At 39.0% G+C, this 12,844-nt stretch overlaps 1 protein-coding gene across 2 annotated transcripts; it reads right to left on the bottom strand.

The window, feature by feature from the left end:
• Positions 1-1,747: 1,747 nt before the first annotated feature.
• LOC128621596 (TRPM8 channel-associated factor homolog) lies at positions 1,748-12,632 on the bottom strand. 2 transcript variants are annotated; one of them, XM_053647472.1, is made up of 9 exons: positions 11,383-12,632; positions 9,987-10,036; positions 7,966-8,685; positions 6,879-7,879; positions 5,404-5,498; positions 5,052-5,265; positions 4,023-4,262; positions 3,569-3,906; positions 1,748-2,890 (listed from the first exon to the last, which is right to left on the bottom strand). In XM_053647472.1, exons 3-9 carry the CDS (start codon positions 8,583-8,585, stop codon positions 2,648-2,650), a joined length of 2,751 nt encoding a protein of 916 aa, XP_053503447.1. In that variant the 5' UTR covers positions 8,586-8,685; positions 9,987-10,036; positions 11,383-12,632; the 3' UTR covers positions 1,748-2,647. The 2 variants fall into 2 exon arrangements, with proteins under 2 accessions (XP_053503447.1, XP_053503448.1); XM_053647473.1 differs by lacking the exons at positions 9,987-10,036; positions 11,383-12,632 and adding an exon at positions 9,234-9,958.
• Between the last annotated feature and the right edge of the window lie 212 nt (positions 12,633-12,844).

The following is a 12,844-nucleotide window of genomic DNA, read 5'->3' as shown; positions in this document are numbered from 1 at the left end:
ATTTTTCAGATAATTTTTTAGGGAACGGTGCATTTTTCCAGTTGTTTTTTTCCCAACAAGTTCTCTAGTGTCATGTTTTGCTTTCCAATTTGCATCTCTAGCTCAGTTCTTACATCCTCATATCTTTTACAGTCTAACAGAATAGGTTTTACCGTCTCTTGTGTATTGGAATGTGTGAAGAGTCCAGTGGGATGTTTTCCTATTCTGTGTGATGTTAGATTTAAGCCAGCATTACCTGTTCTAAAACAAGTATTTATCATTTCTACCTTTAGGTTCCTGCCCTGCCTCATATACTCATGCCTAGTAGTTTTTGTATATTATACTGTGTGTTTGTGTATATGTATGTGTGTGGATGTGTGTACATCCACAGTTTCATTTCCTTCCACCCCTACATGTTCAGGAACCCAAAAGGAGACATTCAGCCCCCTAGCATGGAGTATGAGAAGCAGATGAAGTATTTATTAAACAGTATCTACATGTTTTCCCAGACTGTATATTTGATAGTGCAGATAGACTGTCACAAACTATAACAACATTTTAGTTCTGCTTATCCCCCCCCCCCACCCCTGCAGTACCAATAGAACTCCTAATAGTTCTACAGTGTAGACTGATAAATGATCATTGTTTTTTTTCCCCTGCTACTTCATAAGGAGGAATGAGGACAGCAGCACCAGTGCGGCCTGTCTCAGGCTGTTTCTCTGATGACTCCTGCATCGTGGGCTGCATCAGTGAAGATAAGGAGGAGGAGTACAGAGGCGTAGTGGAGAGCTTTGTCAGATGGTCTGAGGAAAACCACCTTCAGCTCAACATTGGCAAAGCCAAAGAACTGATAGTTGACTTCCTCCGAAACAGAAAGCCCCCAAAACCTATTACCATCCAGGGGGAGAAAATAGAGATGGTGGACTCGTACAAGTTCCTGAGAGTGCATAATCAACAGCAAGCTGGACAGGTTGGAAAACACTGAAGCTCTCTACCGGACAAGACAGAGCAGACTGTACTTTCTAAGGAGGCTCAGGTCGTTTGACGTGAGCAGCAAGCTACTGCAGATGTTCTATCAGTCTGTAGTAGCCAGTGCCCTGTTCTTTGCTGTGACATGCTGGGGAGGTGGAATTAAAGCAAGGGAGGCTGACAAACTCAAGTAAGGGACGAAGTCCAGCTCTGTTGTTGGTCACAAACTGGACAATCTGGAGACAGTGGTGGAGAAGAGGATAAGAAACAAAATCAGGTCCATTTTGGGATATCCTCTTCATCCACTTTATGTTGAGCTACGGCAGATGGAGAGCACCTTCAGCCACAGGCTCATCCCCCCCAGGTGCAAGACAGAACGCTTCAGATGTTCCTTTGTGCCGACAGCCATGAGGCTGTACAACACCTAGCCATCCCCTTCCTTGACCTTACTTTTGACTACACTACAAATACACTGCTTTCATATGGGTACCATACTGTACTTTTTACACTGCTCACAAATCACATCACTGTGTCAAAGCTTCTCATATGTCCACACTGATCATATCATACAGCTGCAATATGTATATAGTATTGTACATACTGTACATATGTGATATGTACATGGGCTACTTGCATAGTTGGACTGTACATTGTTGCTTACTTTATATATACACTGCTCATATAATTTTATATATATATATATATATATATAATTTGCACTCATGTCTGTACATATTTGTACATCCTGTATCTACACTCTTTATATATCCTGTATTGTTCTACTTACTCTCTTAGCTCTTTCTTTTTGCCTTTTTGGCTGCTGCTGTGACACCCTAATTTCTCCATTTGGGGATTAATAAAGTATTATCTTCTTCGTATATTTTAGAGTGAAAATATTAAGAAAGTGTCAGCACATAGCAACACCTAACCCCACTCAGAGCAACAGCAGCTTATTCTTCAGGATCATTGATGTACAGAACAGCACCACCTATCTTGGAGTTCATCACATTTTAAAAAAAAAAACAAACAAACCCTGTCTTACCTTTTAATTGAATTTTTTACCATTTGTTTGTAATGGTCATACACAAACTTCCAAACACAACCACTAAGGTACTAAAAGAATAACATGCAATAATGTTTTGAGCTTAAACAGAGGGACATGGTAGGGTTTTATTTATACATGTCCCCCCTCCCAGCACAAACAGTGCTGTAAATATTTGACACCAGTTTCAAGATGACCCCACTTTCCTGTTTCTCATATCCCATGCTAAAATAAAAACAAAATAATTCAATTAAATAATGAAAACACTTTTAGATCTACTTGGTAATGAAGTTAATTCATATCTAAACCATGACTGATAATGACAACATAACCACAGTATAGCCATTATATTTCAATATTTATTTTGTAAACAGCATGCATAGATCTGGCTGATTCTACAGAATAGCTATAGATATTTGCATCCAAAAGGAGATTAGCTGCAAGTATGATGTGCTTATAATGTGTCAGTTATACAGTAATCTAATAAACACAACTATATCATGTAGAGATAGATATATATGCACCTCAGAATTATTTTTCACTCATGTTTATATTTATCACCATTACATTCATACCCAAGCCAGCACCAAAAAGAAAAAAGGGGAACCCCCCACCAAGATGTGTGTGCACTGTGACAAGCATACTGGGATTGGGGAATTAAGCATACTGGGTCATGGGATGGTCATGCCATGTAGGCAGATTGCTGAGTGTTTCCTCAGTGCTGGGCTGAATGGGCCAACCCCAAGCTTTGAAGAAAGGAGCAAGATTCATGTTCACCGCCTTTGAGAATGTTTCAGCGTACAAGTTCATCTTTCCATCTCGATTGTTTGGGACGTTAGTGATGCCATGATAGGCTGCAAAGACTTTCTTGAAAGCATCCCAGCCAAATTTATCTTGCAGCTGAAACAAAATAGGTTACAGTAAGAAGGGGCAGGAGTGGAAAAGGTACAGAAAATCTATACTTCCATCTGGCTAGTGTGTTCAAATCTTACTCAGTTAAAGATCAATCATACTTGACAAAAACAAACAAACAAAAAAAGATACATGATTTGACCAAATAATTAGAAGTCATGATAGTTTCATAACTGCATTTTTCAGTTTGTACAGAAAGGAATGTAGGTTATGATTAGAGTTAGTGGTGTAGTTTGGGTCCAAAACATTTTACAATCTGATTCATATGAAAGTGGATTTAAAAAAAAAAAAAAAAAAAAGTTTAAATGTGCACAAATCTCATTATTTTCCAACAAAGTAACATTAATGTATGAAGAACAAGTGAGACTAAGACAGTCTTGACTGGGGGGGGGTAAAAGGGCCTTAATCAAGGGCCCAACAGTGCAGCTTGGCAGTGCTGGGGCTTGAACCCCTGACTTTCTGATCAGATCCAGAGCCTTAGCCATTGAGCCACCACTGCCCCTATAGTGGTGGCTCTGAAACTCTAGTTATTTTATACTCTATAATTACCTTTAATTAACTTAATTCAGTAATTAGGAATGTAAATATACAAATCAATACCCTCTCACCAAAATACTTCATTTGTATTCAATAAAATAAACAATCAGAAAACGTGTAGTTGTTTACCTGCATGTATGTCTCCAGGGCTGTCCAGACACTCCAGTTTTCCAGCTTCCGGCCTCCCTTAGCATAATTCTCAGCTCGAGCCTTTCGGTTTTCTGGAGACATGTTCGGATGAGCCTTTGCCCTGTTAACCCGCAGCACCTCCTCATGCACATACACCGACCACAGGTTACAGGTGCACTCTGTGGTATTTGGAGGGAACTCCCACACCGAGCACTGCTGATTATGCCCCAATTCATGAATGGCCCCCCAAATACCCTGTGTACGAGCGGTCTCTGGGTTCAGAAGTGCTGCGGCAGAGTCGGAGTGAATCATTACAGGGTAGCCAGCATGCATGAAACCTGTTACAAAAGGACAGGGGATTGAGAAGCCTGGTTAGTCAGTCATGCTAGACCTTTCTCCATCCAAGTAGCCCGAGTTAAGATGTTTGTGCTACTGACAGTTCCCCAGTACAAACCGTGTGAGATCTGAACATCGGCAACAAAACGTTCCTTGCGTGGAAACTTGGCAGGTTTTGCAGCCAAGTCGGCCACTCCCTTCATGATGGAATCCCAGAGAGCCGCCACCTCATCAGGACGGTCCAGTTTACGTATGATGTCCGACTGTAAGGTAATGATTATATTCTCAAACTCGAGCTCTGCCCAAGGAGCTGGTGCATTACGGATCTTCTTCACCCAGTCTGCTACACTGGTTTGTCCTGGAGAGGAAGTGTTAAGTTCACTTATTTGGTTACACTAAAATGGCTTATGGTTTACCAGCATATGCTAATCAAACATTTAAACACCTTCTGGTATTGGATGCATTTTATGCTTGACCACCAAGATAACTGGCTTAGAAGTGTTATTTTCACTGACTGAAGCATATATGCAGGAGTTAATTCCAGCAATGAATTGATATTTTGCCAGAAAGCTGTATCTGCTACGAAAGATATTTTATTATTTGATACATGAGTTCTGAACAGATTGCCTCACTAACCCATTTACAAATCAGATTAAGAATATTAAGTTGCACCCCAACTGTATTCTTTTTCTGTAATAGTCAATTGTAATAGTTAATTTATGATTTCTTCAATTAATTTCACTTGCTGCCTTTTAAATCAATGCATCAGTCCAAACTGCCTGATTGTTACACGCCTGATTCTACAGAATATGTTGGTAAATGCCCAAAATGCAGACCAACAATCCGGGGGTGGGGAGGATGGGGGACAAAAAAAAAAAAAAAAAAAAAAAAAAAAAAAAAAAAAAGCTTTATCAAATTTGATTTCAGTTAGTTTTACAATTTTATGCTCAAAGGCAGTCTGAATATTGGTCAATTGAGAAGACAAGAGATTTGTCTGCATATGGAAATGTGACATGTCACCAAACTTGCTCAGGTTGTTTTTCCAGATCATCAGCTAATCATAGGATCAGCTAAAAATATTTTAGTAAATTCCTGTTCTAGTAGTAGTCCTCAATGCTGCTGTTAAGGAAGTGACAAATGAGTTTACCAGACTTGTAGTATGGTGCTTTGACGGCCGTCTGTACAATAACCTCTACCCCAGCCACTTTGCTCTTGGGTGGTGCAATCAGGTATATGAGGCCTCCCCACAAATTCCAGATCTGCGGCATGTCACTCCCCAAAGGAAACCGCTTGTGCACCACAGGAGCGCGTTTCAGAACATCTGCCTCACCCAAGCAATCTGTTTGACATCCAATCTGCAGCTGTAGACATATGGTGTAAACATGAGCTTAACTTTCTCTACTTTTCCTGCAAATATATAAAGGCATCTCCTAATTTTCAGCAAATATATTATGTTAAAATTATAACATACTGAACAATATACTGAGTAGTGCAAGTACCTGCCAACCTTTGCCTTTGATTTCTTCAGGTACTGTAATGTAAGTCCTCATTCCAGGAGAAAGATACAGACCTGTGCTTATCCACTCTTCACCACCTGTAACAGTTATAGCTGGATGTTATACAGGCTCAGCTAATTACTAAATACCATACATGTAGTGCCTCAGAATACAACATCCCCGGCTAAAACTGGACACAGGCTCTGGGTAGTTTGGGATGTTTTTATTTTTTACTTCATGTAGCATATCTCCAGTTGTCAAATTAAAAGTGGAAACAGTGGTGTCCTGATAACATGGTTTAGTGATTTAGATCAGCAGTGACCCCAGAGCAGCCGAGTTTTGCCCATAGGCTTAATTTTGCTCATTTCGTTTCTTTCTATTTGTTTTGGTGAGAGATAAGTAATGCATATACTGTAGGATAACATCAGACATAGCTACAATATAAGAGTGAATATGAGGGCAATTGGAGGTTTTTAAAACGCGAGCCTGAATTTTTCTTTATTTATTTCATGCAACTTCGCTAATCAAGTCAGTTTGCTAGTTGCAGTAACATTAACTGATCAGGTTGGGCTCCAACCTCATTATCTGGCTATAAAAAAAAAATTAAAAAAACATTTAATGTTAATTGAATTAAAATTGACCTTTTATATTGTGTAACATTACTCATTAGTAACAAACTCTGAACATGGTGCATTATTTACTTTTGTATTGATGGCACAGTATCCACTTAACCTACACAGAGTCACAGAGCCTGGAGCCTATCCCAGGAAGCTCGGGGCACATGGTGGGCAACACCCTGGACAGGGTACCAACCCATCACAGGGTGTAATCACACACCCAGTCATGCACTATGGACAGAGTGCCCGGAGTGTACCCAGAAGCACAGGGAGAACATGCAAACTCCACACACAGGGAAGAAGCAAGAACCAAACCTCTGAGCTGTGAGGCAAACGTGTGAACCACTAAGCCACCTTGGCACAGTATCATGTAATGCAATTCTGGAATGAACAGGCTAGCTAATTTAGGCCTGTAAACCAAAATATTTCATTCAGTAAAATCAAACAGTCTCACTGGATTCATAGCATTTATGCAACAATGGAAGGATAATGGATAACAGATGAATTAAGCAACTGATGTAACATTCATATTGATGTACTGTATATTATCTAGGTCCACATTGCAGAAATGTGTCCCTCACTAAAATTTGGATCCTAGTTATGACCCTGAGTATGTTTAAACTTGAAATGTACAGTATGTGGCAGATATAAAATTCAATAACATTGTGTAGTGCTTTTAACATTAGACATTGTTAAATTATTTTGCAGATAGTTAATGGTGTAACCATCATTGTTTGGCAGAAGTTAGCTTAAGCTAGCAGTTGCAAAACTTAAAACCTCAGCTTTAGGGAAGTGTATGCTCAATAAATACAATCTGAAAACAGGAAATTAAATTTCTATTAACAAAAAGAGAATCTGTACCAGATGTGTCTGCACTGATCCGGACTCTCGCGTTGGACACTGTAGGTAGGTTGGGTATGTCGGTGATGATGAATGGCAGAAGTGCATCAGGATCTTTGCACACCTTGTACACCTCACTTCCCACATGAAGCAACAGTTTATCTTTGGTATTTTTAACAGGGCATTTATGACACACTTGTGGAACTCCTGCCTCTTTCACCATATCTGTGATCAGTGAAACCATTGAAGTATAGGAAGCACTTTTATGAGCCTGCATGCGCAGATAATTTGTGCAATCATTTCTCAGCTTCTGCAGACATTCCTGGTCACGTGCACTAAGATCCTGGCCCTGGATGGCATGGCTAGCAAAGCGCTGCAGCAAGTCACGGAAATGATATGCCGGTGTACCACCTTCCCCATCTTCCCTTATTTGCTGGACTTTATACAAGTCACCTTTCAAGGTATTACCAATGAGACACAGTCCCATTTTATTGAGGATACGGTTTCCTGGGTAATCGGTCATCACATTGCGGTTAGGGTTGGTTTGTGCCCAGTACCAAGCATGACCTCCTATCATGAGACCTCCACCCTCTGCTACAAACTCCTGGATCTGGTGACGTTGAGAATCATTGTAGGAGGTACAGACAAAGACACTGAGGTCTTCCCTAAATCCAGTGAATTGACAATTTAGCCCTGACTTGCTCAGAACACGATGGGCATCTTTAAGTTCTGGCATGATTCCAATAACCCCTTTACGTCCTTCATCAAGCCAGCGGATAGCGTTGATCAAGAAGCTAGACAGTGAATCACGACCAAGGAAGCCTTCATGGGTGGCCACAATTATTCTCCCCTGTCCATAGTAGGCCCCAGCAATGAACGCTCTACCACATGTGGTAAGTGCAATCGGAAAGGCTAAGGGTCCATGTGCCATCACTTCAGATGCTAAAGCTCCACCTCGAACATCAAACTCTGAAACACCTTGTAGTAGGAAATGCAGGTCATCTTTGAAGTCCTTACCAATCCTGGGAATAAGCAGACAAACAAAGTGAGATTTTAAACAATTACAAGAAACTTTTCAAAAAGGAAAATTTCCATTTGATTTACTTACGACACTGCCAACCAGCTTGAGGGAATTTGCATGGGCACAAGAAATTTGCCACATTCCCCTGGAAGCTCTGAGAAATAGATTCCTGCCACACTGCACACTTTGTTGCCGGGGAAGCCAAGTAACGTATTCTTTCCTGGATGGGATTGAGCCCAGTTCCAAGCCTGACCGGCAATGAGCAAGCCTCCTCCAGATTTAAGGAAGGCTACTAACTCTTTGGCACATGACTCGACACTGTAGGCATCGGTGACATAGACTGCTAAACCGACATCTTGGAAATCTCCTACCTTGGTTTTCATAGAGCAGTAGGATAAGTTCTCTGCAGTTGAACTGAGATCCTTTTGAATGCCTACAGTTGTGCTTTCAGACTCAGACGGCATAAGCCAAGTCAAGGCATTCTCAACTAGGACTGGGAAACGTGTTAAATACTCCTCATGTCCCAACACTACTATACGTCCCTGACCATAGCGAGATGCAGCCATTAGGACCTGACCTCTTGGATTCATGGAGAGTGGGAAGGCATGGTTGCCTGTTAGCACAAGGTCACTTGGCACTGTATTCCCTTGGAAATCAAGCTCCTGAATCCCCTTCATAAGAGCGCAGTAGTCCAACTCTCGTTCCATTGTGCTTCTGTTATTTATTTAGTTTGGAGAATGGTTGGTCTTTGGTATTTCTAGCCTGAGGTAATTTATAAGGATGAGGGCTTCTGAAGTTGTAGTACAGCTGAAAGAAATAGAAGCAGCAAGAATGGTCACATTTCAGAACACAGCCAGCCCTAGGGTGTAACGACCTGCTGATTTAGATTGATGCATCAATTTAAAAAGGCAGTGATTGGAATTGAACAAATGCAACAATCAAATGGATCATTACAAAAAACACCCCAAAAACAAACTACTATAGTGTAAAAAATAATCTCTTTTCTAAGTGATGTGTAAATAATTGAATAAGCTAGCAAGTTCATTTGCCATAACTGATACTAAAATAATCCCTCTCTACATCAGCATTATGTATTAAAGTGAATAAATTTGGTCACATTTTGCTCAGAGGCTCAAATCAAATTGTATATGGCAGATTCAGTGGTCTTGTCAAATATTGAATAGTTATGAATGAAAGTCATATTGTAGTTTTACCCCTAGTCAGCCCATGAACTAACTTGAGACTGGTTACACATTTTAAAAATGCTTTACTACAAGAAGCTATGCAGTACTGAAAAGACATGCCATATAAAATTCTATGAACATACATAATGAGACTTGGGACCATCAACTCACCAAAAAATAAGTAGGAGTAACAAGTCAGACTGCCGCTCCCTGAATGTTCAAAAGATTGTTTTGACGGTGTTAATTTGAGCATTAGTAATCATGTTCTGGAAGGGCAGGGTCAGTGCACCAATAGAGCCAATTGTTTGTTCTGCTGGAAGCTGGGTGGGGTAATATAAACCTCTCAACATAACCATTTATGACATTCTCTCCTCAAAAGGTCCAGTTAGCAATGTTGACCATTTCTGCGGATATTTCTATGAATACTAAAAGTCACACTACTGCAAGTGATCAAAAATGCCAAAATAGACTTGTTTTAGTATTTAGGGAAAATGGTATATGGTACAAAGCCTGATTGTGCAACAGTATACTGAAAGAAATTCAAAATCATTTCATATGACTCATATTGCACATTTGTCATTCACCCATTCATTTAACTGCCCTGTTCAACATTCAATCAACACAATATGTATAACAACAAAATAGGATATAAACTGGATGTGCTTCTCTTGTCTAAGCACAGTAATCTTTGAATAAATGTAACTTTCAGTTGAAGATCCTTTTGATACTTTGTAAATAATTGTTTTAGTCATTCTATCACACAGCATGCTGATGGTAGCCAAAAAAAAGGGCCAACAAACCAACACATCCAGTTTCACCTTAATCCCACAGCAAACAAAGAGCTGTGCATTATAAACAGCAGACATTCTACACCAGACATTAGCATGCACTTGGCTCAGATATGTCAATTGAAAGTATACTCACCTTGTAGGAATGAATAGCAGAGAGGTTGAAGATGAAGCGTTTTCTTCACACTGTCAGCAACCCAGAACACGAGCAAGACAAAAAAACACAACAAGCTCTCAAAAAGAGCCAGGAAGATGAGGCAGTAATTATGAATAAAAGCTAAGCATGTGGTTAGGTGGAGCATGAGGTGAATAATGAAAGGTATGTGAGCATAATAGCTTGTTGTTCTGGGGAGGTGGAGTCAACCAAAACAATAAAACCTGCTGTGGTAGAGAGTGAAAAAAATTAATTCTTCAAAATACCTGTAGATGCATTACTTCAAAGTTGTTGTGCAGTAGAATAACTACACTAACTCAATAAACAATGCAATGTAGAAGTTCTACAGAATATTTAGAACAGACATAGAATTTGTCTACAGTGTAAATACTAGGGTGTAAAGATCAGATGGTCTGGATTGATGCTTGATCTATACTTAAAAGGCATCAATTGAAGTTAATTGAGACAAAAATGATAAAACAATTATACCTGATTAGTGAAAAAAGGACAGACAGCTGGTCTGTAAAATATTTAAACTTGTAAATAGGCTAGCAAGGGGATTTTCCCATAACACCGATATATAAAGTAGTCCTTAATAATAACAGTTAGGCCTACCCCAGATTAAGAACAAAGTTGGTCACATACTGATCAAAGGTTACTAAATTGAACTGTATCGCATCGTATCCAAATTTAAAACTGGTGATTTAAAAAAAAAAAAAAAGTTTCAACCCAAGTTTTAATTCTCCTGATCTGGCAACTCCGTGTTTAATCACATGACCCCCATGTCTTCGCAACTTGTTCAGCTAGCTAGCTAGCTGAACAAGCTAGCTAATGTTTCCCCCCGCTTTTCTTTTCCGCATTAATAAACACAGCTGTATGATGGATAGCTGAGACGTTTTTTTTAATATACATTTTCTCATCTCAGGTGAACTGTCATGTTATGAGTTTTCTTGTTTGTTGTTGTGCTTGTTTACGGTGTAATGTAGAATATACGCACGCTCATTCCTGCATATTGTACGTTAAGGTCATCTTCCTACAGAATTAAAGTTTCTTAATCTAACTCCGTATAATAAGTGAGTCTGATTATATGGATCAGGGTTGTATGTGAGTTTTATCAGATGATAACTTGGATCTCCAGGATGTAGATCAGTGAGCTAGTCAATGCTGGAATGTTCATTTTCTGCTGCTTAAAATATAAAGCTACTTTGATATCCGCTAGATCCCGTCAAATAAAATCTAGATCTAGAAATAAAGTGATCAACTCAGTATTTCAGTTTTTAGAGACCCATATGGACTAGCTCATGTAGTTAGCTAGCTACGTGCGTTAGGTGTTGTCCAAGGCCGCGGCGTGGATCAGACAGTAAGAAAGTTCTCTCACCAACATCAGACTGTCCTGCTGTAGTGACTCGCACACAGACTCGGCTTCAGGATGTTCTTCAGGATAATCATTTGTGTGATCAGAGGTTTGTCAAGGAGAAAGACTGCCGCCCAGACCTGACAATGCTGATTACCTCAACATTACTGACTATTTACACATGCAGCATGATAAACCTACTGCATACACAGTTTTCCTGTTTCAGTGCACAGGATCTGCTATTTATCAAGTCCTTCATTAGCTGGATCAGGTGTGTTAGATCAGGGAAAACCTCAAACTACGCATCAATACCGTTTGGTGCAATGTTTTGATACACATGAATAATTATTAGGGCTGGGTAAAACAAAAAAAACAAAAAAAAACGATTCTCCCATTTTAATCGATCTTCAATTTAACGAAGTGATATATATTTTAGAAAATATAACTATTATATTATTAATATTGATGCGCGTGCTTTACTTGAGAGGATGTGAATAATATCTGTAGTTCGCCTCTCGTCCTGAGATGTCGCCATCTTTCATGTTTTTGGATTTTGAAACGGTTTTATTTCTTAAAAGTTTCAAGTTGTTAATCAATTTCACTGTTGCATGTTTACAATGTTTTTATTTAATTTTTACAGTAATGTGCATTGTGCAATTTGTGGTTACCTTGTGTGCATTGTATGCACGTGTTTATGATTACTTGTTACAATGTTTTTTTACTCAAAGTTAAAGTGAGAAGTAATTAAACATAATTGTGTGGGCCCTTCTGTTAAAATAATTGTGTATTTCAGTAATATAGCTAAGTAGGAGGGTTTCCGTTACAAGCATTTATATTAAAACATGGATTCCATGTCTGCAAAACTAACATTTTAAATGAAATATTGATAATTAATCAAATTTGAATTGAATTACTGAAGTCTCTCATTTATCCCAGTATTTTTCAGATAATTTTTTAGGGAACGGTGCACTTTTCCAGTTGTTTTTTCCAACAAGTTCTCTAGTGTCATGTTTTGCTTTCCAATTTGCATCTCTAGCTCAGTTCTTACGTCCTCATATCTTTTGTAGTCTAACAGAATGCGTTTTACCGTCTCTTGTGTATTGGAATGTGTGCAGAGTCCAGTGGGATGTTTTCTTATTCTGTGTGATGTTAGATTTAAGCCAGAATTACCTGTTCTAAAAGATGTAGTTATCATCTCTTTCTTTGGGTTCCTGCCCTGCCTCATTTACTCATGCCTATTAGTTTTTGTATATCATATTGTGTGTATGTGTGTGTGTGTGTGTGTGTGTGTATATATATATATATATATATATATATATATATATATATATATATATATATATATACACACACATACATACATACATACACACACACACATGCACATACATATATAAGTATATTATATAGGTGTCAGCTATGTACCAGTATTCCTGCCATATTTTATGCGTGTCTCCCTTTATAATGGTTTTAATCTCTGCTCTAC

The sequence above is a fragment of the Ictalurus furcatus genome, chromosome 17, assembly GCF_023375685.1.
Source record: "Ictalurus furcatus strain D&B chromosome 17, Billie_1.0, whole genome shotgun sequence".
Lineage (NCBI taxonomy): Eukaryota > Metazoa > Chordata > Actinopteri > Siluriformes > Ictaluridae > Ictalurus > Ictalurus furcatus.
The sequence above is the reverse complement of the archived record's forward strand: the minus strand, read 5'-3'. Positions and strand labels throughout refer to the sequence as shown.

What these genes read in the sequence shown, in the direction of transcription:
- LOC128621596 (XM_053647472.1), bottom strand. Translation starts at nt 8,585, where the DNA reads ATGGAACGAGAGTTGGACTACTGCGCTCTTATGAAGGGGATTCAGGAG. An exon ending in TCAAAGGCAAAGGTTGGCAG is followed by an intron (nt 5,266 to 5,403) that starts GTACTTGCACTA and finishes ATATGTCTACAG; the next exon opens with CTGCAGATTGGATGTCAAAC. An exon ending in CCCTGGAGACATACATGCAG is followed by an intron (nt 2,891 to 3,568) that starts GTAAACAACTAC and finishes ATTTTGTTTCAG; the next exon opens with CTGCAAGATAAATTTGGCTG.